Genomic DNA, 27,869 nt, shown 5'->3' on the forward strand with positions numbered 1-27,869 from the left:
CTGCTCTCATTCAATGCCATTTTGACTACGCTTCCTGGTTTGGGGGCTTATTGAAGCTTCTGAGGGGGAAACTCCAGGTATCCAAAATAAGCTGATCAGGGTAGTATTGAAGGTGAGTCCACATAGTCACAAAGGCAGGAGCTGCTTTCAGAAACTCAATTTACTGCATGTTGAGGTTAGGGTGTCCCAGATAAGACTGGGTTTGGTTTACAGGAGAATTTATGGTTCTGCACCCAGATATCTAACTGATTACTTTCCCAATGTTAGGGATGCACAAAATCACAGCACCAGATCAGGTGTTGCTAATGTGTGCTTATACAGGTTCAGGAGTAATGCTAGGAAAGGTACTTGTATACTGGAGCATCAGCGTGGAATGAGTTGCCTCTGCCCATAAAAATTACGTCCTCTCTGGGCAGCTTTAAAAATAAAGTTAAAAACATTTTGTCTTCTGTGTAAATGCAATGATGAGATAGATATAAAACATAAAAACAAAGAACATCTCACTCCATACTGTGTTCAAACATGTTTGATCCTGCCTCGCCATCTTGCCTCAAGATGACCACAATTGATATAAATCCCAGACTTTATTGTGTCATCCTCAATGATTTTACTCATGTGCATGTATGGCTTTTATGTGTGCTTGTTTTCTTTATGATCAAATGAATAAACTAAACTAAAATAAGGGAGGTAAGACAACCAAATATCACAGTCATTGCAAGAAAACATTCCTCAGTAAAGCAGCTGATCAGGGAAATCAGTTATAGTAAGAAAATACAAATAGTTCAACTGGGTTGAGTAGCCACAGACAGTGTCAGTCACTGTCAATGAAGTACAACAGTCACGCAGTGGGCAACATTTATGTTCTCCCTGCCATCATAGGAAGTACGTGTGATCTGGCCTCAGGAGAAGTCTGTCCACAAGATACAAGCCAATCCGTTATCCTAGAGAGAATGTCTGACATTCCACTATTAGTTGTCAGCTATCCCAGGTACATCATTAGCAAACACACTCTCACTGCAACTGTATACAGCTAAATATGGGTAATAAGAAGAAGAAAAAAACATTGAAACATCACTGCCAAAAAGACTGATTATCATTCTTCATTCTGCTGATGTCTTTGTGGAATATAGCATTGTGACTACCACTCTAAGCTTTCCTGCAAACCTGGTATGACTTAGGGACATGAAGGATAGGCAAGGAAACACAGACTTACTGCACAGCTTCTGCTATATACCAACTAATTACAAACAGAACATAATATCTGGGATATTGACTGGAATGGGTTTGGGGGCAAAAATAAATAGCATTTGGAGACAGTATCAAGGTAATCAAAACCAAAGCATTGACGGCTGTTATACCTTGTCTATAGACTGCTTACAGGGTAAGGAAACCCATATGTCATTTTGTAATTTAGGCAAACTATCCCTTCAACTTGGTCATACTCTGCAACAAAGTAAGGGTGCAGTCACACATCTTTGGACATTGCTCTCAACATGTCAGTGACCAGATTGTTTTCAAGGAGATGTTCCACTAAGGGAAAACATTGGAAAGGGAAAACACATTCTGCAAAAGATTCCAAATTCAAGCATTTAGTCCACATGGAAAGTGATCCTCTCACAATCCATTGAACCACATCTAACCATCAATGTAAATTGCAATCAATGGATAGTTAAAGCACAGGAGACTCCAGGGTCTTTCTTGAAAATTCATTCATTCCGGACCAACCTGGATGAATAAAGGTTTCATAAAATTAAATGAAAAGATGTCAAATAGTCCCAGTGTTACCTTGCTTGTCCATCTTCTTGTGTATCCTCGTCTTGGGGAAAGAGGGCCAGGAGTAGTTAAAAGGAGAGTCAGAGTATGAATCCATGACTCTGTGTTTCGTCTGAGTCTCAGAGCACCCTGCAGCCTGACCAAGGCTTTAACACCAAAACACCTTTGTTTTTACTGAAAAAAATTAACATATTTTACTGAACCTCAATTTTCCTCCAGGTTGGATATTCCTGACGATCTCTTGTACATTCAGTGTGCTCTTTAGTTCTTCAGGAGTCTTGGTTGGACTGATGTTGAACCAGTTTACTCCTTCCTTCTGTCTGAGTATCAGCAGAGTGCAGACACTGACACTTCAGCAGTGAGCCAGCATGTTCCCACATCTCCCCCCCCCCCTTCCCCGACTCCAAACGCCCCTCCTACCCTGTTCCCCTCAAAACTCCAAATCATCTAGCATATCGAGACTGCTCACTTTGTCTCTTTTTTCTCTTGCTTTCTTGCCAGGGATAAAAATGACTAAAGGCGACGGAGAGAGAGAGAAACAGAGTAGAGAGGAGTGCCTGCCTACAGACCATCTTGAAAGACAAACACAGGGCCAGACAGCTGGTCCTGACCTGAGGAATCGACAAGGAGGTCAGTTAGAGTGAGACGAGTCCGAGATAAGAATAATTCATCTCAGTCCTAGAGTTAACGCTGTGTAGAGAACACAACACACACGGCAACACTACACATCCCCCTACTGCACAAGCCCAGGGCACAACACTACTCACTAAACACACGGCCTCACCACACATATGCACAGAGAAATTTTCTAAATCAATCCTCAGAGAGAGGCTGTATCCTAAATGACACCCTATTCCTGATACAGAGCACTACTTTTGACCAGGGCCCATAGGGTCAAAGTAACCAGAGTCTTCAGCAGTCTTCAGAAAGGAAGAAAGCTCTTGGAGAGGATAGTGACTGAGAAACAGAGGGGTTTCAAGGCAGATTGCCATGTCAGTAAAGTGGAAACAGGCAGCAGCAGCACAAAGAAACCAAGAGACTGTCAGAGATTCTCACACACACACACCAAGTTGCCAGTGCAGTATTCTGTATCCAAACACAGTTTGTACTCCCCCTGGAGGTCTGATCGAGAGCTAAAAACAGAGACCATGTGTGTCCACTCTATTCCACCACAGTTGGCTGCAACAACCCTTCAGACAAAAACCTTAAGAGGAGACGAGGAGAGGAAAGAGGGAGCTTTAACAACTCGCTTTCTTTGCCTGGGGGAATCAAGGTGTAGAGGAGGATGAGAGCAAACAAAAGAAGGGAGAGTAGTAGCAAGAGGGGGGCAAAGGGATAGGGACAGAGGGTTAGAGAGCGGCATGTGTTAATTGGAGGTATAGAGCAATAAAGAGACAGCTTATCAAGAGAGGAACAGGAAGAATATGAAAACTACACGCCAGATTCCTCATCTATTGGAGTAATGTTTGTCTATTAGCTACCAAATTAAGTGCAGTCAGAGCACCATATTGCAAGTATACATATTGCTTTGTGGATACTTGTCATACTCCACAAACTTGTTAACAAAAATACTGGAGGTCATTTGTAACGCTTCAGAGCCTGACATATTTTGAACGTGTCATGTTTGGTATTTGTGATAAGGAATTTCATTGGATTGCATGTGTGTGTCCACTTTATTCCACTACAGTTGTGTGTGTGTGATAGTGTATGTGTGGTAACCAATACAAAGAACAGAGAGACTAGTAAATCTGTTAACACATACATAAAATGTACACACGCGCACGCACGCTTGCACTCACATACACACACCCATCGACACACAAACATGCACACACATTTTAGTCACTAAAATGGCTTAACCATACAGGGTGAAAACAACACCGACCGCGGGATATTACAATTACAGCTGCCAGTGCCAAATGTTAAAACCCGAGCCTTGAGCATGCAGCCACAACATTCTTACCCAGAAACATGTGTCTGATTCCTAAATGGTAGCGCACTATTCCCTGCATAGTGCGCTACCTTTGTCCAGGGCTGGTAATGCACTATGTAGGAAATAAGGGGCCATTTAGGACGCAGCTCACACCAGCCAATCATTAACCCGCAGGATGTTCACCAGCCAATCATTAACTCGCAGGATGTTCACACAGTCTCCAACCAAAGGTCAGCCAAACCCAGTACCACTAGACCCTGATCTAAGGTGAGTTTTGTGTTTTCTCTTCAAATGTTAAAGGTAAGAGTCTGGGGAAGGGGAAGCTGATCCCATATCTGTGCTAATGCAGAGCAAAAGGACTCCAGGAAATGTGTGGAAGGGCCCAGTGGAGGCCAGCAAGCAGAAACATGATACTACATTTTGTGGAGAGATTATGGCTAGGGGAGACAAGGAAAGGAAAGAGGGAGAGAGACTAGAAGAGAGAGAGAGAGAAGTGGTGAGAGAGTACGCGAAAGAGAGAAGTGTGTGGTTTTCTGAAGTATAGTACAGTAATGGTGCCCTTGTGGAGTCTGCTAGCTTAAATCTTCCTTTTCCGTTCGCCAATTAGATCCTGCAGATGAGGTCTCCTCACTTGAGCAGCGTCAAAGTCTGACACTTCAACTCTCTCTCTCTCTCTCTCTTTTCCTTCTAGGTTCAGTTACAAACATAATAATCTATGGTAGGAAGGAAGCTATAGGCCACATTCACTGTGACATTCATTTTGTGTGAATTATTTCATGATACACCTGGCCCTGTATTCATAAAGCATCTCAGAGTAGGATCTAGGATCAGTTTGGCCTTTTAGATTATAATGAATACGTTTACACGGGCAGATCCTAGAACATCACTCCTACTCTGAGAGGCTTTATGAACAAGGGCCCTGAAATACTGTGATCTGATGAGACATAAAAAGCCTTACCAGAGTATGTCAGTGATTCTTGTTCTTCTTCTTTTAGACAAAACATGAGGTGCTCCTCCAAGTCCTGAATGGAGACACAAAGAGGCTTTTCACAATGCTACACACACTGAGAAAAATGGGAGTGAGAAGTAAGTTTGTGCATGGTACCTGGACTCTCTGTGTGTGTGTTGTGCACGCGCCCATGTCTGTGTGTTTGTATGTGTGTGCGTGCACGTGTGTGTTTGTGTGTGTGTGTGTAGTCAATTTCCTACCACCTGCATCACATAAATATATCCTGAAGGATGTAGCACACTATGAGCATGAACACAAACACGAGCACACACACCTCTCATAAAAGCCACTTTTCACCAGTTTTATGCCAACTTCAACACCCTAACAATACTTCAGAATTTAACAATGTGGAATATTGAATCAGAACACAAATCCCCAATGTTTTGTTTTGGCCAACATTCTACCATTTAGCCGGTTGAATGCACTTTCATATACAGCATGTAACATGGAGTAAGGTAAAGACATTGGGGTCATAATATAGGTAATACTCAAAGAATAAAAGGTATTTCTTAGTCACTACTCACATTGTCTACTGTAGCGGTACTGCCTGCAGTGATGACAGGATACAAACCTCGACAAAGAAATGGTAAAATAAGCATGATGATGATGATGATGATGATGTCATACAGAAATCATAACATTTCAGACAGCCATTCAAAACAAGTCCAGTGGTTGTTCAAAGACTGCTCTATGACATACAGGTAACTGCCAAAATAAAGGAAACACCAACATAGTGTCTTAATAAGGTGTTGGGTTACCAGAACAGATTCAATGCACTTTGGCATAGATTCTACAAGTGTCTGGAACTCTATTGGAGGGATCCAACACCATTTATTTGGTGTTTTGACACTAAGTACAAATGTCAGTTCAACGTCTAGTTTTGATTTACATTTTGTTGAGTTGTCAACTAAAGTGATTTCAAAACATAAATCAAAACATTTCAACATGTCATTGTATTTAGATTAAAAGTTGGGTGAAAAAAAGACGAAATGCCCTTAAGTTGATTCCTTTTTGCAAATCCAATTCGTTTTGGGGCTGAAATGACGTGGCAACAACGATGGGTTTTTGATGGTGGTGGAAAATGTTGTCTCATGCGCCGCTCCAGAATTTCCTATAAGTGTTCAATTAGGTTGAGATCTGGTGACTGAGACACACACACACACACTTTAAACCCTCTATTATCCTTTGAGACCCCTCTTTCAAAGTCACAGAGACATCTTCTTCTAGCCATGGTATTTGTATTTATTATGGATCCCGTTTTGGTAGGCAGCAGCTACTCTTCCTGGGGTCCAGCAAAATGAAGGCAGTTCTAACATTTTAAAAACATTACAATACATTCACAACAGATTTCACAACACATTAAGTGTGTGCCCTCAGGCCACTACTCTACTATCCCATATCTAAACAAAATCCATGTGTACGTGTGTGTATTGTGCATATGTTATCTTGTGTGTGTATGCATATGTCTATGCCTTTGTTTGTGTCTATTCACAGTCCCTGATCTAGTTATTTAGAGGTTTGGATAACGTTTAGAGACCCTATGGACCCTTGTAATATTAGTGCACTTCATAGAGAATAGAGTACCATTTGGAACTCAAACTGGGCCTGCCCTGTCTGCCTGCCTGGCCTGATCCAGAATTATAAAGGTTTGGAGAAAGTTTAGAGAACCGAATAACCCTTGTCAAAGAAGTACACTACACAGAGAATAAGATGTCATTTTGGAACTAATGCTGAACCTGCCCTGTCTGCCTGCCAGGCCTAATCCAGTTTTATAGAGGTTTAGAGAATGTTTACAGACCCTGTGGACACTTGTCAAAGTAGTGCACTTCAAAGCAAAAAAGGTGCCATTTGGAACTCTCACTGGAAATGCCCTGTCTAACTGCCAGGCCTGATCCAGACAAATAGACGTTTGAAGAATGTTTAGAGACACTATGGACCCTTGTCAAAGTAGGGCACTACATAGAGAATAAGGTACCATTTTGAACTCACCCTGGGCCTGCCCTGTCTGTCTGCATGCCAAGACTGATCAGGATATACAGTGCCTTGCGAAAGTATTCGGCCCCCTTGAACTTTGCGACCTTTTGCCACATTTCAGGCTTCAAACATAAAGATATAAAACTGTATTTTTTTGTGAAGAATCAACAACAAGTGGGACACAATCATGAAGTGGAACGACATTTATTGGATATTTCAAACTTTTTTAACAAATCAAAAACTGAAACATTGGGCGTGCAAAATTATTCAGCCCCTTTACTTTCAGTGCAGCAAACTCTCTCCAGAAGTTCAGTGAGGATCTCTGAATGATCCAATGTTGACCTAAATGACTAATGATGATAAATACAATCCACCTGTGTGTAATCAAGTCTCCGTATAAATGCACCTGCACTGTGATAGTCTCAGAGGTCCGTTAAAAGCGCAGAGAGCATCATGAAGAACAAGGAACACACCAGGCAGGTCCGAGATACTGTTGTGAAGAAGTTTAAAGCCGGATTTGGATACAAAAAGATTTCCCAAGCTTTAAACATCCCAAGGAGCACTGTGCAAGCGATAATATTGAAATGGAAGGAGTATCAGACCACTGCAAATCTACCAAGACCTGGCCGTCCCTCTAAACTTTCAGCTCATACAAGGAGAAGACTGATCAGAGATGCAGCCAAGAGGCCCATGATCACTCTGGATGAACTGCAGAGATCTACAGCTGAGGTGGGAGACTCTGTCCATAGGACAACAATCAGTCGTATATTGCACAAATCTGGCCTTTATGGAAGAGTGGCAAGAAGAAAGACATTTCTTAAAGATATCCATAAAAAGTGTTGTTTAAAGTTTGCCACAAGCCACCTGGGAGACACACCAAACATGTGGAAGAAGGTGCTCTGGTCAGATGAAACCAAAATTGAACTTTTTGGCAACAATGCAAAACGTTATGTTTGGTGTAAAAGCAACACAGCTCATCACCCTGAACACAGGGCCTGCTTTTCTTCAGCAGGGACAGGGAAGATGGTTAAAATTGATGGGAAGATGGATGGAGCCAAATACAGGACCATTCTGGAAGAAAACCTGATGGAGTCTGCAAAAGACCTGAGACTGGGACGGAGATTTGTCTTCCAACAAGACAATGATCCAAAACATAAAGCAAAATCTACAATGGAATGGTTCAAAAATAAACATATCCAGGTGTTAGAATGGCCAAGTCAAAGTCCAGACCTGAATCCAATCGAGAATCTGTGGAAAGAACTGAAAACTGCTGTTCACAAATGCTCTCCATCCAACCTCACTGAGCTCGAGCTGTTTTGCAAGGAGGAATGGGAAAAAATGTCAGTCTCTCGATGTGCAAAACTGATAGAGACATACCCCAAGTGACTTACAGCTGTAATCGCAGCAAAAGGTGGTGCTACAAAGTATTAACTTAAGGGGGCTGAATAATTTTGCACGCCCAATTTTTCAGTTTTTGATTTGTTAAAAAAGTTTGAAATATCCAATAAATGTCATTCCACTTCATGATTGTGTCCCACTTGTTGTTGATTCTTCACAAAAAAATACAGTTTTATATCTTTATGTTTGAAGCCTGAAATGTGGCAAAAGGTCGCAAAGTTCAAGGGGGCCGAATACTTTCGCAAGGCACTGTATATATATCATGACGTGGCCCTCTTTGGGTATAGCGAGTACCTTCCCCCTCTCTCTCCCTCTCATACACCCAGGTTCTGTTATCTCAGGTCATAAATTCCTGGAGCAGACTCTACCCCTGGCCAGGCAGTATAGAGAGAGTTTCACAGTAGAACAAAATAACTTCTTCTACACCACAGAACTTGAGAACTGAACAATATCCATGTTTTGGAGAATGTGTAAACGGTCGGTGGAGTAGCCAGCTACGACCTGGTCCGTTTTGTTTCAGGCTGTGACCTCATGAAAGACAATACAGCCACATTACCATAACTCCGTTTATAAAGGAGCCTCCGTTATGAGGTTTTTGTCTAATTATTATATAAAATGAATGAGTAAAGATTAAACTATTTGTGAAATTATGTAATGTGATTTTAAACAGTTAAATGTGAGAGAATTGTATTCCCTTTAAAGTTTAGCTAAGTCATTGGCCTGCCCCCATGAACACAGACATGATCTGGCTCATGGGAGAGCCATTTTCTACAGTTCCGAATAAAACCCTCCACCTGGAGAAACCCACTTCAGACCATGCGAACCTCGATCACTTAGGGGGGGGGGGCGAAGGTTTGAATAGAGACCACAAAAACCTCAGTATAAGCTAAGGTTGTAGTGGCTTGTTGAATTCCTAACCAAACCACGTGGAGCATTGGCTACACGGGTGGAAATGGTTAAACTCTGAGACTATAAATACCGACAGAATAAGAGCAAATCTTCGATGCTAATTACTAGTCTGCAGCTAGGAATTATGTCGACCTGGAATGCGAAGACAGGCAACCGTCGAAACATCTATCCTATAAGAACATTTCTGAATGTCTAATTATTATATAATATATGGGGCGGTAGGGTAGCCTAGTGGTTAGAGCGTTGGACTAGTAACCGGAAGGTTGCAAGTTCAAACCCCCGAGCTGACAAGGTACAAATCTGTCATTCTGCCCCTGAACAGGCAGTTAACCCACTGTTCCTAGGCCGTCATTGAAAATAAGAATCTGTTCTTAACTGACTTGCCTAGTTAAATAAAAGGTCAAATTAAAAATGTAAAAAATTAAAAATGGGACTCTGAAGTATCCATTCTAACCACAAAAGACTCCAGGGAAGCAGAGAGAAGCTTGGATGAATTTTCCAACAGAAACACGGACGATTTCAACAGAGATCCCGACGACACACTAGGCGTAAGTATATATTGATTGCAATTATTGCAATTATTATCATGTAATAATAATTACAGAGAATTGATTTGTTAAAATAAGTCTTCAATTTAATGATGCCAAAGACACAACATATAGATGTTTGGAGAACATTTAGACACCCTATTGAGCCTTGTCAATCTTGGCCTTCCCTGTCTGTATGCCTGCCAGGCCTGATCCTGTTATATAGAGGTTTAGAGACCATTTAGGGACCCTATGGACCCTTGACAACAAAGTGCACTACATAGAGAATAAGGTACCATTTGGAACTCACACTTGGCCTGCCCTGTCTATCTGCCAGGCCTGATCCAGTTAAATAGAGGTTTGAAGAATGTTTAGAGACCATATGAACCCTGGGTCTGCCCTGTCTATCTGCCTGCCTACCAGGCCTGATCCAATATTTTTGAATATTCTACATCCAACTTTGAGAGGAATAGTCACTCTGGTTTAATGCATACTATTTACAAGCTGTAATGATGAGTGCAGAATGGGTTTAAACTAACACACCCAATTGCCTACTTTAGAATGAATCCCATCTTGAGCACTAAACTCGAGCTATTGTGCAATGTATAATTTACATAAAGGTCATGAGCATAAAGATAAAGTTGCCCCACTGTGCCCTAGATAGTTTCAGACCATATAAATAAGTTAGATCCGCTTGGGCTTGGTTTACTTAGACTGGTAGTACTCCTATATCCCATTGGAGGGCAATACAGTTCAGTGATTCAAACAATCTGAGCCAACGAGAGCTTGGCTCAATCCCAACCACTCGTTCTTCTTTCTCCAGTATGGTCTCTGACTGCCCTCTTCTCAGGCCACCTAATCAAATCAAATTGGTGAGACTTCCACCTTGTCTATCCGAGGGCAAGATGGAGCTATTACCATACGGTTTACACCTGTCAAATCTAGTCAGATCTCCACAAATGTATAGGATATAGGGGTCGATTTTCGATTGGGCCCTTCTGTTCTGGCAAAGTCAGAGTAGGTTTCCCAAAGTTTAGGATTTGGGGAGTGTACTAAGAGTGGAACAGGCTGCGTTAGCTTGAACAAGCGCTTTGGACTGCATGGATTGATCAAATCACACAGACAAAGACTAATGATGCATCCTTAGTGCAGTATATAGGGCATAGGGTGCCATTTGGGATACACTCAAAAACTAAAGTACCATTATCTCCTGGTTCATCCACTAGTTCCTCTTTCTCCAGTATGGTCTCTGACTGCCCTCTTCTCAGGGCCTTGATCTAAGAGCAAAAAGATGAGAACAGTTCAATCATGTTATCATCAGATTGGCATCTATTCCATCAGTCAATTCTCTCTCTCTCTCTCTCTCTCTCTCTCTCTCTCCCTCCTTCTCTCTCTCTCGGCAATTACATTATTACTTACATTGTCAAAGTATACATATCGAAAAATATATATTTATATATAAATAAATGGTAGTAGACATCAATACATTAAAGCAATGGTAGTAGACCAGTGTCAACATGACTGAGAAGACACATGACATGAAAGACAAAACAAAACTGTCTGTCCCTCAGGTTGTGGCAGGAGGACACATATTTGGCTGACAAGACTGCAGATTTTGGCAATTCACCCAATAAATATTTGATTTATTCCTCATATTTTATAGTTTCAAATTCTTTGTATTGAATTATAATTTTGGGAAAGAAATATTCTCTTAGGTCTGAGTATTTGTCACAGTGTAATAGGAAATGCAGCTCTGTCTCTACTTCTCCCCTGGAGCAGAGTGAGCACAGCCTGTCCTCTCTGGGCAGCCAGGTTTGTCTGTGACGACCGGTCTCTATAGCCAGACTGTGCTCACTGAGTCTGTACCTAGTCAATGTTTTCCTCAGTTTTCTATCAGTCACAGTGGTCAGATAGTACATGGTGGCAGACTGTCTATTTAGAGCCAAATAGATTTTTTGTGGTGTCTTTCCAATAGGTGATATATTTTTGTTTTTGTTTTGTGATGATTTGGTTGGGCCAGATTTTCTGAGTGCTGTCCTGAGGCTCTATGGGGTTGGTTTGGGTTGGTGAACTGAGCCTCAGAACCAGCTGGCTGAGGGGACTCTACTTTTGTTTCATCTCTTGACATTGTAGAGCTGTATGATGGAATGTTTTGGGGTCACTTGTATTTAGGTGGTTGTAAAATTTGATGGCTCTTTTTTCTATTTGAATGAGAAGGGGGTATCTGCATGCAGTATTTCGATTGGATGTTTGTCCCATTTTGTAAATTCATTTTTAGAGATTGGACCCCTACCTTACTCTAAGTTGTGTCATCCTGTGAACCCCGTTCATTGCTGCTCTCAACTAAAAATGTTTTTTCAAGTCTTTTAAAATATATATGTTTAGGTGTTTAACACTTTATTCAGACAGTATTTAAATGAGATGGGGAAGCAGGCAAGAGTGAGAAACAATGGGAAGGGTGGACGCAGGGATTGAACCCTGGTCTCCTATTGGGAGATAAACAGTGTATGTGACATTTCAATTGGAATTTTACTGACCTGTCGGAGGAAGTTGTGATCTCTCAGTCTGTCTCTCAGGAGAAGAATATCAGCCTGTCGGTTCTGCTGGTGGTTCCACTGTGGGTTCTGTCGGACAGTCAGGGTTAGGTTCTCTGAGTCGTGACAGAACCTCAGCAGATGAGAGTGGACCGCCCACACCTGGGACAGACCGGCCGGCGGTGTGGCCAGGGGGTTGGGGGGGCTGATGAAAGACAGGCAATCAATCATTCAATCAATCAATTATGCCAAAGGGAAATTTGGTTGTCAAACAGTAATCACACAAAAACAAAAAAAATACACACAATTTACACTCAATTAATTTAAATGGACAGCAAACATGTTGTGATATACACCGCATGGTCAACTTGAATACAGGTGGTTGACCTTAACAACCCTTATCGAATATTCAAAAATGTTTTCAAATAATGAGATGTGTCCACCAATCCAAAAAGAGGAATAGAAGGGAGTTTGACAGCCTGCCGTAATGCTTTGTGGACAATGACTCTCATTGTTAGGGCAGAGAGACAAGTACACTACATGACCAAAAGTATGCTCTTTGACACCTGCTCAATGAACATCTCATTCCAAAATCATGTTGGTCCCCCCTGTGCCGCTCCAGGCAGGTAGCCTAGTGGTTAGAGCGTTGGGCCAGTAATTGAAAGCTTGACAAGGTAAAACATTTGTTGTTCTGCCCCTGAACAAGGAAGTTAACCCACTGTTCCTAGGCCGTCAATGTACATAAGAATTTGTTCTTAACTGACTTGCCTAGTTAAATAAAGGTTCAATAAAAACAGCCTCCACTCTTCTGGGAAGGCTTTCCACTAGATGTTGGAACATTGCTGTGGGGACTTGCTTCCATTCAGCCACAAGAGCATTAGTGAGGTTGGGCACTGATGTTGGGCGATTAGGCCTGGCTCGCAGTTGGCATTCCAATTCATTGCAAAGGTTTTTGATGGAGTTGGGGGTCAGTCAAGTTCTTTCACCCAGAGCTTGACAAACCTTTTCTGTATGGACCTTGCTTTCAAGGGGGCATTGTCATGCTGATACAGGAAAGGGCCTTCCCCAAACTGTTGCCACAAAGTTGGACGCACAGAATCGTTTAGAATGTCATTTTATGCAGTAGCGTTATGATTTCCCTTCACTTGAACTAAGGGGCCTAGTCTGAACCATGAAAAATAGCCCCAGACCATTATTCCTCCTCCACAAAACTTTGCAGTTGGCACTATGCATTGGGGCAGATAGTGTTCTCCTGGCATCTGCCAAACCCAGATTAATCCGTTGGACTGCCAGATGGTGAAGCGTGATTCATCACTCCAGAGAACGCGTTTCCACTGCTCCAGAGTCCAATGGCGGTGAGCTTTACACCACTCCAGCCAACGCTTGGCATTTCGCATGGTGATCTTTTGCTTGTGTGTGGCTGCTGGGCCATGGAAACCCATTTCATGAAGCTCCCGATTAACAGTTTGGAACTCGGTAGTGAGCTATGCGCTTCAGCACTCTGTGAGCTTTTTGGCCTACCACTTCAAGACTGAGCTGTTGTTGCTCCTAGCAGTTTCCATTTCTCAAAAACAGCACTTTCCGTCGATCGGGGCAGCTCTAGCACAGCAGGACATTTACAAAATGTCTTGGTGGAAAGGTGGCATCCTATGATGGTGCCATGTTGAAAGTAACTGAGCTCTTCAGTATGGGCCATTCTACTGCCAATGTTTGTCTATGGGGATTGCATGGCTGTGTGCTCGATTGGCTGAAATAGCCGAATCACATACTTTTGGACATGTACTAGACCAGCAGCTGAAAGGGTGCGATCCCCTCAGTTTAATATGTGACTTAAGTGACCAACACAGTCAACTATACAGTGCCAAATGTGTGACTGAATGTGACAGTGTTCAGTGTCGGAGTGTGCCATTGATGATCCTGTCACATCTTGGGAATAGAGACATGAGGATTATAATTAACCCTTAAAGAGAAGATCTAGTCCCTATCGTTCCATATTCTAATAATATTCTGACAAGGGTTAGAAAGACTGGCTTAATCATTATTTATTTTTATGATTTATGAGTGGGCCAGATTGGTAGGGCATACCGCTTTAGAAATTCCCATTTTTTACTTTCACATATTTTTTGCATGCTTATCTGATTTGGAGGAGGTTTCAGGGACTTTCTATCTAATACCTACACATTTTTGCTATGTTGCTTCCACCTACTCTATCCTCACATTTCTCCAAAAGGATATAGAGCTAGAGGTCGATTTGGAATTGGGCATTACAGTGTGAGCAGCCCCAGAGGCTCTGCGTGCTTGCTTACCCCTTTTTCATAGTATACAGACGATACAGTATATAAGAGTAATAGTCAGATATAATGTCATGGTATACATCTTACTTGGTGAGTAGCTCCAGAAGCTGTGTGTGCCCTCTTTTGTGTGCTAGCTGCAGTGGGGTGACCCCCTCCTCGTTGGGCAGAGTCACTGCCATCAGTCCTCCCGGCTGGCACAGCAGCAGCTCAGCCAGACAACACAGACCCCAGCGCACAGCCAAGTGAAGAGGGGATTCTCTGGGACGCAACTCTGGTGGAAGGGAGAGAGAGAGAGATAATATGCACATAATATGACATTTGAAATGTCTTTATTCTTTTGGAGTGTAATATTTACTGTTAATTTGAATTGTTTATTTCACTTTTGTTTATTATATACTTCACTTTCGTTGGCAATGTAAACATATGTTTCCCATGCCAAAAAAGCCCTTGAATTACATTTAATTGAGAGGGGGGTGGAGAGAGGGAAGAGGAGTGAGGAGGTGGGGAAAGAGAGAGATGGAGCATGTAAGGGAGAGAGAGAGGGGTAAAGAGATGGAGGGAGGGTGTAAGGGAGAGGGTGTAAGTGAGAGAGAGCGAGCGAGAGAGAGAGGCAAAGAGATGGATAGAGGGTGTAAGGGAGAGAGAGAGAGCTTTGTAACTTCAATTAGCCTCAATAACCAACATCCATTGATAAGACCAGAAGGGATTTATTGGAGACCCACTTCAACACTGCTGTTTGTCCCAATTTTTTTGCGCTGTTTGTAACTTGTTTTGTACATAATGTTGCTACTACCGTCTTATCACCGAAAAAATATTCTGGACATCAGAACTGGGATTACTCACCTCAAACTGGATGAGGAGTTATTTTTCAATTAGTTAGACGTGAGGGATATACTACAGACAACCGACCAGACCCAGATCCCTGTGATTCGCTGGAAAAGGAAACGTAGGTTTCGCGGAAAGAGATGAGGATGCCTTGTGAGGATCAGGCGACGAGTGGCTAATCTGCCCTTGCCTTCCGTGCTGATGGCTAATGTTCAATCGCTAGAAAATTCATGGGACGAACTAAAAGCACATATATCCTACCAATGGGACATTAACCTCTTGAAACTTTTAATTTTTGGAAAAATAACGTTCCCAAAGTAAACGGGCTATTTTGTCAGGACAAGATGCTAGAATATGCATATAATTGACAGCTTATGATAGAAAACACTCTAAAGTTTCCAAAACTGTAAAAATATTCTCTGTGAGTACAACAGAACTGATATTGCAGGCGAAAGCCTGAGAAAAATTAAATCAGGAAGGGACTCTTATTTAGAAAGCTCTGCGTTCCTATGCGTCCCTATTGAGCAGTGAATGGGATATCAACCAGATTCCTTTTTCTATGGGTTCCCTAATGTGTCTAGTGTCACAATAAATAGTTTCAGGCTTTTATTTTGAAAAATGAGCCAGAACGACAACATTGCGTCAGTGGTCAGCTGGTGGTCTCAGAGTGATTTGTGCGTAATAGACAAATGCGGCCATTGTTTCTCTCTTTCCTACTAAGAAGCCAACTGTCCCGGTTGATATATTATCGAATAGATATTTGAAAAACACCTTGAGGATTGATTATAAAAAAAGTTTGCCATGTTTTTGTCGATATTATGGATCTAATTTGGAATATTTTTCGCCGTTTCCTCAATTACCTCGACACCGGTGCCCCCAGCACTTTGACACATTGACTCTGTACCGGTACCCCCCATATATAGCCCCTGCTATTGTTATTTACTGCTGCTCTTTAATTATATGTTATCCTTATCGGGATTTTCTAAAAACTTCATTGTTGGTTAAAGGCTTGCAAGTAAGCATTTCACTGTAAGTTGTACCTGTTGTATTCGGCACATATGACAAATAAAATGTGATTTGATATGGTCCCATAACCCTGCAACTGTTACTCTCCCTGGTAACACCACCGGTTGTTTGCATGAAGCTGGTACCTCAAAGGTGGTCTCAAGTCGAGGGGATAACTTTACAATATCCACTTTTTATGTTTGGAAACAACAGACAAACTATGATTTAGCGATGAACCTCTACCACTGATTCTATATTCACTTATGCCTAATATACCCTAAATATTCAAACAGAGGGTAAGTGGGGTTTACATATTCTGCTCACAGTGGTAATAGGCTGATGTCATAGGCCATGTTACCCAATTAGATCACTTAACTGTGGAAATTCATGGAAAGACATTTGTGTCGTTTTGCTATGAAACAGACTGCCATAACAACATTATCGCCTTAATGAGATTTGTCATTTACATTAGAGGTCTACACACACCCACGTGAAATACACACACACAGAGACAAATACACACGCAAACGCACACGCACAAGTTTAATTAACCCTGCCTATACCCTAGAGCTACTTCCAGTCCGTGAAGCTCTCCTAATCAAATAACACGCTGGTTAATTGGCATTGATGAATTTAACAGAGCTCCACATGTCATGTAGCCATGGCCACTTCCGACTGCTGGACAGCAAGCATGCAAAAATGAACTGAATGACAGAGGAAAGAGAGAAGGGATGGAAAGAGATAAAGAAAAGGGATAGAAGGAGGAAAGAAAAGTTGAAGAGTTCACCTTCTTTGGAGTCTTGGACACAGTTGAGACAAAACAATGAGAAGAACTACTAAGAATTCTGTCCAATTTTCACTCATCCAAAATAATCCCACACAAGAATTCTTATGTAGCATGTGTGGATACATCTGAAACGCCATACTTGTAAATTATTTTCTTTATTGTATGCTTTAACTTAGACCTAGCAGTCAGCTCTCTATGTTGATGCTTGTATTGTACGACAACAATAAAAATGTCACATGAAACTTAGACCTAGCAGTTGTATCATGTAAAGAAATCCACTCTCACCCTCTCCAGATGGACTAGCCAGTACATTCCAGCTGTGGGGGATATCCAAGTTGGCCATGGCCAGGGCCACACGGCGGTCCATTGCCCAGCGAGAGCTCTCCTCGCTCAGGCAGAAGCGGCTGCTCAGCTCCCTGTGGTCGCTGGAGCTCAGGCGGTGACCATGGGTTATTAGGTGCTCAGCCAGATCCTGTGGGTAGGGTTGGGACAACAATATCAAATCAATCTTTATTTACACTGAACAAAAATGCAACATGCAACAATTTCAAATATTTTACTGAGTTACATTTCATATAAGGAAATCAGTCATTTGAAATGAATTCATTAGATCCTAATCTATGATTTCTACATGACTGGGTCACAGATACCTTAACAAAAGTTGGGGGTGTGGATTAGAAAACTAGTCAGTATCTAGTGTGACCACCATTTGCCTCCTGCAGCATGACACATCTCCTTTGCATCGAGTTGATCAGGCTGTTGATTGTGGCCTGTGGAATATTGCCCCACTCCTCCTCAATTGCTGTGCGAAGTTGCTGGATACTGGTGAGAACTGGAACACCATGTTGTACAAGTAAATCCAGATCATCCTAAACATACTCAATGGGTGGCAGGTCTGGTGAGAATGCTGGCCATGGAAGTACTGGGACATTTTCAGCTTTTAGGAATTGTGTCCATGCATTATCATGCTGAAACATGAGTTGATGGCAGCGGATGAATGGCACGACAATGAGCCTCAAGAGCTTGTCACGGTATCCCTGTGCATTCATATTGCCACTGATAAAATGCCATTGTGTTCGTTGTCCCTAGCTTTTGCCTACCCATACCATAACCCCACCACCATCAGGCACTTTGTTCACAACATTGAATATGCTCGCCCACATGACGCCATACATGCTTTCTTCCATCTGCCCGGCACAGTTGACACTTGGATTAATCCTTGAAGAGCACACTTCTCCAGGGTGCCAGTGGCCATCGAAGGTAATTTGACACTGAAGTTGGTTACGGCGCCATCTGCGGTCCGGTCAAGACCCTGGGAAGGAGACAGGTAAGCTTCTCGAGATGGTGTCTGACAGTTTGTTCATAAATTCTTTGCCTGTACAAACCCACAGTTTCATCAGCTTTTCATGTGGCTTGTTTCAGATGATACCACAGGTGAAGAAGCCGGATGTGGAAGTCCTGGGCTGGCGTGGTTACATGTGGTCTGCAGTTGTGAGGCTGGTTGGACATACTGCCAAATTCTCTAAAATGACATTTGGAGGTGTTTTATGGTAGAGAAATTAACATTCAATTCTCTGGCAACAGCTCTGGTGGACATTCCTGCAGTCAGCATGCGAACGTCAGGCATCTGTGGCATTGTGTTGTATGACAAAACTGCACATTTTAGAGTGTCCTTTTATTTTTCCCAGCACAAGGTGCACATGTGTAATGATCATGCTGTTTAATCCTTTTCTTGAAATGCCACACATGTCAGGTGGATGGATTATCTTGGCAAAGAAGAAATACTCACTAACAGGAATATAAACAAGTTTGTGCACAACATTTTTGAGAAATAAACTTTTGGTGCATATGGAACATTTCTGGTATATTTTATTTCTTCACATGTTGTGTTTATATTTTTGTGAAATAGCACATTTCATACAATAGTAGCAGTGCAAAGTGCTTCACATACAATATTATATAATGATCATATTATTCCACCATAGCTGCTTTTATCACCATACAGGTTTTGAGTTTGTGTGTGTAGCAATGTGCGTGTAGCAATGTCCCACCTGAGGATACATTTTTTTCAGCAATCTATTTTCTGTGTTTCAGGGGTGCAAAATACACTTGTCACTGTATCTCGCAAAGTTGACTGTTTTGATTGATTGATTGCAACTCCTTCACACTCTTGCTTGTGCTGGTCGTTTTTACCTATTTACATTACGACCGTCTAAATGTTTGTAACGACCTGTCAACACAAACCGGTAATGGCTGAAATGGGCTCAATTGGATGTAGTGTCTTTCTGTTGAATCTACAGTACCAGTCAAAAGTTTGGACAGACAGATTCTCTCAACCAGCTTCACCTGGAATTCTTTCTCAACAGTCTTGAAGGAGTTCCTACATATGCTGAGCACTTGTTGGCTGATTTTCCAATCACCCTGCGGTCCAGCTCGTCCCAAACTATCTCTGTTGGGTTGAGGTCGGGTGATTGTGGAGGCCAGGTCATCTGATGCAGCACTCCATTCTCCTTCTTGGTCAAATAGACCTTACACAGCCTGGAGGTGTGTTGGGTCATTGTCCTGTTGAAAAACAGGAAACCAGGGATGGCTTATTGCTGCAGAATGCTGTGGTAGCCATGCTGGTTAAGTGTGCTTTGAATTCTAAATAAATCACTGACAGTGTCACCAGCAAAGCACCCCCACACCACTGCACCTCCTCTTCCATGGTGGAAACTTATATGTGGAGATCATCCACATCTTACAAAGACACGGCAGTTGGAACCAAAAATCGAATATTTGCACACATTTTTTTTTTTTATTTCACTTTTATTTAACCAGGTGGGCAAGTTGAGAACAAGTTCTCATTTACAATTGCAACCTGGCCAAGATAAAGCAAAGCAGTTTGACACGTCAGTCCAAAAGGACAGATTTCCACTGGTCTAATGTCCATTGTTCCTTTTTCTTGGCCCAAGCAAGTGTCTTCTTCTTATTGGTGTCCGTTAGTTGTGGTTTCTTTGCAGCAATTCGACTATGAAAGCCTGATTCACGCAGTCTCCTCTGAACAGTTCATGTTGAGATGTGTCTGTTACTTGAACTCTGAAATATTTAGGGCTTTGGGCTACAATTTCGGAGGATCGTAACTCTAATGAACTTATTCTCTGCGTCAGTGGGTAACTCTGGGTCTTCCTTTCCTGTGGTAGTCCTCATTAGAGCCAGTTTCATCATAGCACTTGATGGTTTTTGCGACTGCTATTGAAGAAACTTTTAAGTTCTTGACATTTTCCAGATTGACTGACCTTCTTGTCTTCAAGTAATGATGGAGTGTCATTTCTCTTCTCTTATTTGAGCTGTTCTTGACATTATATAGACTGGGTATTTTAGGTAATAGGGCTATATTCTGTATACCATTCCTACCTTGTCACAACACAACTGATTGGCTCAAACGCATTAAGAAGGAAATAAATTACCAAAATGTACTTTTAACAAAGCACACCTGTTAATTGAAATGCATTCCAGGTGACTACCTCATGAAGCTGGTTGAGAGAATGCCAAGAGTGTGCAAAGCTGTCATCAAGGCAAAGGGTGGCTATTTGAAGAATCTCAAATATATTTAGATTGTTTAACACTTTTTGGTTACTACATTATTCCATATGTGTTATTTCATAATTTGGGTGTCTTCACTATTATTCTACAATGTATAAATAAATAAAAACCCTTGAATGAGTAGGTGTGTCAAAACCTTTGCCTGATGCTGTATATGAATGCTAAAGTTTTGTTGGGATTTAACGCACTGTCTCGACAATTACATCACAAGAAAGATAACTTTATTTTGATGAGTGTTCATTTTTTTTGTGGAAAAACAAATAATTTAATACAGTTGAAATGTTTACAAATTGAAATGAAAGCAACTTCCAAAAAGGAACACTCGGATTATAGTGATATTATGCCTGATCTCGCAAACAATGTAAGGTGTGTTTAGATAGATATAATCGAGAGCCAAGCGCGTAGATTTTTTATCTGATGGTATCCTGCCATTGACACACTTGATGAAATACGCAAGAGAAATCGACAACAACAGAAATTAATGATGCAGTCTAGATAGTGCAAGTGAGTCCAGGTAGGGTAGACAGAGTAAAGGCGCCCGCATACTAGGTTCCGTTTGCTGCTAACAGAACTCGCTTGGCTAAGCGAATTTCTGTGCCTGGGAAATACTCCTTTAAAACCTTTTTCTGCAGTGGGCTAAATCAGGGTCCCACAGAGTGTTTCTTGGTAGTCTTAAACAAATCTACTTTGAAACAAAAGAATACACCTCACACACATGGTTATGGGCATAAAACAATAAGACACCTGTACCATGTCAGATATATAGTTGAAATGTATTGAATTTTGCATCCCACTTTTATGAAACTATTTCACATACAGTAGAAACACTGGATTGTCAGTGTTTAAAAAAAACAAGGAAAAGTTGATTAATTATGAAATTATGAAAATATGAATAACTTTTCACCCATAAGGCCACTCGAGGGTGATTTGCTAATATGACTGCAGGAAACGGCTCTAAGAAAATGAAAAAAAATGTCCCTCTTGAGACGATGTAGCAACAACATAGCCAGTATACACTTCCTCAAAATAGTCTGAATTAATCTTAGCTAAATCAAGAAATCTGTTATTCATTTGGAAGATTCTGCATAGGTCTTAGTAGTGCAATTTTACATCTAACTGGTGAAGTATTTCTCAAGTAAAAAAATGTGCATGAAAACTAGTCTCTCGTTGATTGATCTCTCGTTGACAAACACTTCATTGAAGGATCCTGTCCACAGTTCCCACCACTACTAAATCAAATGTAATTTGTCACATACATGTGTTTGCAAATGTTATGCAGCGAAATGCTTGTACTAGGAGTAGTACTGTTGACCAATCACCGGTGAAGGTGCACAGACTCAAGCTGCCGAACTTCGACTTGCCTCAAGAAAAAATGTTGTGTGCACGACCAGCCGGAAAAAAACCTGCCGAACACCAAAACGAACAAATACGTCACAAAATGTAATCATCATATAAGCGACTGGGAAGCATGTGACAGGCTTCAGTGTTTGGTGTTTTGTTCCGCCCCTCTATGTTAATTGATTCACCTATGCAAATACACACCGTATGTTTATGCAAATTATGCACCTATAATTGTCTATATTTTTACACACACACAAACATACCTGGTACAATAAGAAAATGTATATACAGTATGAGTACATTCTACAAAAAACAATAGTGACATTTTACCTGAAATGTAATACCTGAATTCCCACCAAAATCCCTGAACTTCATTCATTATTTCTCCGAGCCAGTAAAATGTTTTATGTGCTTCAATTCAGTCAATATCTGCTGGATAATAAAAGTTGATAATTTTTACAAAATTCAGTTTGGAGTATCTTCATCCAAATGTTCCAACCGTTGCATGTATTCTAATTGTTTTTAAAACCTTTTAACAATTTCAATGACTGTTGCTAGTGTGTGTTTGTGTAACTGTGTATGTTTGTGCACATGCTCGAGTGTGTGTGTGTGTGCCAACCCTACCTGGGCGTCGTCCTGGACGTACTTGAGCCTGGACCCTCCGACACAGGTAAAAGGTGTAGTCTCTGAGTAGATGTAAGCACAGACTGAGACAGTCTCAGCCAGGTTATGACCTACAAAACAATGGGAAAGGATGTCACACCAAAGTGTGTTTACAATGGTGTAGAGTAGTGTTTCCCAACTCCAATCCTCGAGCACATATTTTTGTTGTTTCCCCAGACAAACTCACCTGATTCAGCTTGAGGGTTTGATGATTAGTTGACAAATTTAATCAGTTGTGCTTGTCCGGGGCTACAACAAAAAAGTGTACTGTTGAGGGTACTCGACGACTGTAGTTGGGAAACACTAGTGTAGGGTGAAGTTGCAGCAGGTTAGCGCTTTTCATCATGAATCTTGTTCTGGAGGCAACTTTGCAGAGTGGTCACTAGCTGGCACAGTAACAAAGTAATAAAATCAGATTTTAAACATAACCTTAACCATACTGCTAACCCTAATGCTTAACCTTAAATGAATATCATTCATTTTTACAATATAGCCAATTTTGACTTTGTAGCTTGTCCATCTAGAGTAAATTGCTCAGTTCTGCTTCAAGGACAACACTCATCCCAATAAACGTCAACCTGCTAAGTTGACCCTAGACGTGGATCTTCGGTCGGTTTAGAACTTTCCTCAGTAATGGTTAGGTTTAGGATCAGCAGAGGGGAAGTTGATCCTAGATCTGTCCCTGGGGGAAACATTGTTGAGAAAAAGCATTTACAACAGGAGGCCACACAAGGTGCAGGCCTTTGTTCAAGCCCAGCACCAACACACCTGATTCAACTAATTAGGCTAGATTGAAGAAATAATGTCAGGTTTGCTAGTGCTGAGATGGAGCAAAAACCCAGGGGTGGTAGTGTAGTAATGTGTATTGTAGCCAGCCAGGGGAGAGTTCACAGTTCTCCAGGGGTCTCTCCATTGTTGGCTCCCTATTCCTTAAATAGTGCAGTACTTTTGACCAGGACCCATAGGATTCTGGGCAAAAGTAGTGCACTAAGTAGGGAATAGGGTGCCATTTGGGAAGCACTTATTGTGGTTGATCCCCACGTGTCATAGGGTTCACTCACACACAGGTCATAGAGATGGTCATAGGTCATAGGCATCTTTACGATGGCAGTTACACACAACACACTCACACCCCCACCCACCTCTCCCTCCCTCTCACTTTGGGGTGAAGTTTGTTGTTTTTCCTCCCCAATCCTAACCTTAACCATTAGTATGGAAATGCTAAACTGAACACAGATCAGTGTCTAGGGACAACTTTACTCTACACCGTTTCTCTCACCAGGCACGATGAAGCAGAGCATGACATCGTTCTGGGCTCTGATCACATGGGCAAGCGTAGAACCTTCTAGAACGATGAAGATCTCTGCCTCCTTTGGCAAACGGTCTGGGGCCTGCAGCAATGCAAACACCTTGGCCTGCCCCTGAGGGGAGGGGTAAGGGAGACGAAGGGGGGTTGGAGGTGGGGAGAGGAGAGGTTGAAGAGAAAGAAGGGGGAAAGATAGAGACAGAGAGACAGGTATTTGATATGATCAAATTACAGTTAGGATGATCTAGTAAAGATATACACTAAATTCTACCTCAGCATACTTTATGAAGGCATCTTTCCCCCCCAACTCAATAAAAATAGGAATGTTCCAGTCTCTGATCTAACCTGATCTTCACAGGCCAAAACACATAAGACCACTGATCTGGGAGCTGTGCGCCAAACAACTAGAGATGTGTACACTTTCACATTAAACCTTAGATTGATGTGAATGGTATATTTGCATGAAAATTCAAGTTGTCTCTCAAGTTTCGAGTCATTCTTTGAGACCTATAAGACAAATGGAGAGCAACTGTTTTGGGCTTGGTTGTCTTCCATTCTTGTCAGGATAGCTCCTGGATTTAAAAGGTGCATGAGATACAGTGAGATACAGTATAATTAGCCAAATACATTTAAACTCAGTTTTTCTTCCTTGTGTCATGCATTACTTGTGTCGTGAACAAAGTAAATGCCCAAAACTATAATTTGTTAACAAGACATTTGTGGAGTAGTAGAAAAACGAGTTTCAACAACTCCAACCTAAGTGTATGTAAACTTCCGACTTCAACTGTATATACATATACAGAACCAGTCAAAAGTTTGGACACACCTACTCATTCAAGAGTTTCTCTTTATTTTTACTATTTTCTACATTGTAGAATAACAGTGAAGACGTCAACACTGTCAAATAACACATATGAAAAAATGTAGTAACCAAAAAAGTGTTAAACAAATCAAAATGTATTTCATATTTGAGATTCTTTAAAGTAGCCACTATTAATGACAGTTTTGCATAATTCAAATCACATAGAGGGCTTAGGCTGTAACATGATAGCAACCAAAGCCCATGTACTGTATCTTCAAAATGCTTTAACTGCTTTATTATCCAAATGTAAAAGCATATACAGTACTGTATTTCTTCAGCATCTTTTTGCTTTCGTTAATAAAATAATGCTAAAAATACTCAAATACTTTCAAATGCACAAGGTCACATTGTACAGTGCATTTTGGCTATTAACAGGGCTATATTTTGGCCTTTATGGGCGGCACACAATTGGCCCAGCATTTCTCTGCCCCTAAAAACAGAACTAAATATTTTGACCTTTGCAAATATTATTCTTGCCTTTATTCAGATTACAGTTGCTCTCTTTTATTTAAAAAAAAACAAAATAACCTCCAAAATATCATTATATATTATCAAGTTGATGACACAGTCATATAGCCGGCACCTACATAAAGCTGAGTGACTCACTCATTCATGGCTTTGGATCAAAATACATGAGTACCAACATTCTTTCTGATATTCTTTAATAAATACATGTTTTGGTTATCCTGATCTGGACACCATGTACAGAATCATAATTGACCATTATGAGCTATTAGCAGGACAATAAACCTTTACCAACACCTCTCTGTATTTTGATAATTTGTGGATGGGGCCTCCCCAGTGGCACAGCTGTCTAAGTCACTGCATCGCAATGCAACATGCGTTGCTACAGATACCCATGCTGGCTGCCACTGGGAGACCCATGAGGCAGCTTTTGGTTTTAATTTAGAATCCTCCAATCCGCTATATGTAATTATTGGTGGAGAGTCACATTATATTTTTTCGATATACTGTAGGCCAACCGTAGGCGACATGAGTCCTACTAGTGTTGAGTAATGTACTGTTAAGTGGTGTATGTCTTATTTATTTTAAAGAGCATATTGAAGTTAGAAGCAATTGGATTTGAAGCAATAGCCTACAACCATTTTAGCACTGTTTTGCGCTTCTCTGAGACAAGCATGGGGACTGGTCTTGATAAATCAATGAGATTTTTACTTTCACTGAATCTCTGTTTGGGTATTGGTTAGACTATAACTAGAAAATTAAATGATATAGAAATGATATGCTCTTAGTGTAACCTTTATTTAACTAGGCAAGTCAGTTAAGAACAAAGTCTTATTTACAAGGACAGCCAACTCCTTCCTCCCCGTCGGGGAATTTAACCCCGGTCTCCCACATTCCTGCATTCTCTAGTACAACCACTATTGAATGCTATCAAATGCTTCTCAAAGATCCCCTCTGGTGGTCAAACTAGCACTAACTAGCATTAATGGTACCAGTGGTTCAAACTTAAATAACGTGCCATAGAATTCTGCAGCACCATTCAAACTGCGTCGCAGTATGCTGCAACTTTTAAAGGACGAACCACTGTAGGCTCCAAAATATAACTTTCATCTTCAGATGACCATACATTGTTGGTTCATTCACTTGACTCAGTCTCAGAAATCTACAAAAGGCTCTAGAACCAAAATGATCATGATTAGACTGAAGTTGCACCCAATGGCACTCTATTCCCTATATAGGGCACTACCATAGGGATTTGGTCAAAAGTAGTGCACTGTGTAGGGAATAGGGTGCCTTTTGGGAGATGACTGAGGCTTAAGCTAAGCTAATAGACAAATTTGATCATTTGTTCAAAGTGACCAAAAATGATTTTTACCAGATAATTACCAGAATAAAGTGCTTTTCTTCATCATGTAAGTTTACTAGCAAATAAAACACACCTTAGTAAATAAATGATTAACTTTTTTAAATGAACTTTTCAAATTGACTAATGCATAGTTACATTAAAGTCAGTGCGTTGATAGACTGGAAATATTCTGTACAATAGAATGTAATGTTTACAAGGGATGTTAAAAATCATTCTTGAGCTAAGAAACAATACATAAAATATCTCCAGCACTGAGGATTGCAATAAAAATCTATTGAATTTTAGCTTATCAATGAGTTGAAAGCTAGAATGTTGCATTAAATATTGCAAATGCATGTTTGGAAATAAGAAGTCTGAGTCTGACAGTAGTTATACTGTATGCAGTGAAGTCCTCAACCCCTCACCTTTCTTTGACCTTACTCAGGGAGATACGAGAGGTCTGCATTCAATCAATATACCCTTACCTTTCTATCAATATTCCTTGGCTATTTCCTCAACATACCCATATCTTTGCTCTCATGAAGGGTTGCAAATGAAAATGAATTCAGCAGATCTTGAAGAGCAGTGGATGTTAAAAAAAGTGCTTATTTATTCATAAAAACCAACATGTTTCGGCCCATAGTCTTTTTTAAACCTTTATTTAAGAAGGCAAGCCTTCATCACGGTTTTTCTTGAAGACGGCTAATGGCTGAAAAACATAGTTTTTTTATCGCTATAGAAGCATTGTTTTATGAACTTCCACAAGCCTCAAAGACTTTCTGAATTTCCTTTTCAGTTTGCTCCTCAGTCCGTGGATAACAAGGTAGCGGCAACGATCACTTCCCTCTCACAAAGGGTTAAACGCTTGAGACAAAACTTTAAACATATCAGTTTTACTAAATGGATTCCAAAATAATACATCTCCACATAACGCACTACTTTTGACCAGAGCTATATGGGCCCAGGTCAAAAGTAGTGCATTATTTAGGAAGCCATTTGGGACGAAAACATAAACTTGTGTATGGTGATAAACATCATCCCAGCCTCAGACCTTCTCAAAACCTGCCAAAGTCACAGAGGGAGGAGAGGAGACCCACTCTCCCTTCTCTCATTGTTCACTCCAACACAAACCATTTTGTGGTGGACTTAGAAAATATAACAATAGACGGGAATTCTAGTTCGAAACCATGTCCCGGCCGTCTGCAAATTTAGCTGGAACCAGCTCTGAATATTTAAAAAAATGGTGGTGGAACACAACTCAATAATGGGACATACTCACATACAGAGGCACCTCTCTTCTGCTCAACTCCATCCCCACAGAATCTGACGAGAGA

The 27,869-nt window shown here is 41.1% G+C and overlaps 1 protein-coding gene across 1 annotated transcript; it reads right to left on the reverse strand.

Moving 5' to 3' along the window:
* Positions 1 to 2,334: 2,334 nt before the first annotated feature.
* Positions 2,335 to 27,849, reverse strand: LOC112249549 (rho guanine nucleotide exchange factor 28). Its single transcript, XM_042320176.1, has 10 exons — positions 27,815 to 27,849; positions 23,837 to 23,978; positions 22,519 to 22,628; positions 17,254 to 17,440; positions 14,439 to 14,622; positions 12,061 to 12,262; positions 10,725 to 10,800; positions 5,240 to 5,286; positions 4,665 to 4,728; positions 2,335 to 2,384 (listed from the first exon to the last, which is right to left on the reverse strand). The coding sequence occupies exons 1-10, from the start codon at positions 27,845 to 27,847 to the stop codon at positions 2,335 to 2,337; spliced, it is 1,095 nt and encodes a 364-aa protein (XP_042176110.1). The 5' UTR covers positions 27,848 to 27,849.
* Between the last annotated feature and the right edge of the window lie 20 nt (positions 27,850 to 27,869).

This window comes from Oncorhynchus tshawytscha, linkage group LG04 (genome assembly GCF_018296145.1).
Source record: "Oncorhynchus tshawytscha isolate Ot180627B linkage group LG04, Otsh_v2.0, whole genome shotgun sequence".
Lineage (NCBI taxonomy): Eukaryota > Metazoa > Chordata > Actinopteri > Salmoniformes > Salmonidae > Oncorhynchus > Oncorhynchus tshawytscha.

What these genes read in the sequence shown, in the direction of transcription:
- LOC112249549 (XM_042320176.1), bottom strand. Translation starts at nt 27,847, where the DNA reads ATGGAGTTGAGCAGAAGAGAGGTGCCTCTGTAT. An exon ending in GGCTAGTCCATCTGGAGAGG is followed by an intron (nt 14,623 to 17,253) that starts GTGAGAGTGGAT and finishes CCCTTCCACCAG; the next exon opens with AGTTGCGTCCCAGAGAATCC. An exon ending in GTACCGCTACAGTAGACAAT is followed by an intron (nt 4,729 to 5,239) that starts GTGAGTAGTGAC and finishes GTCTCCATTCAG; the next exon opens with GACTTGGAGGAGCACCTCAT.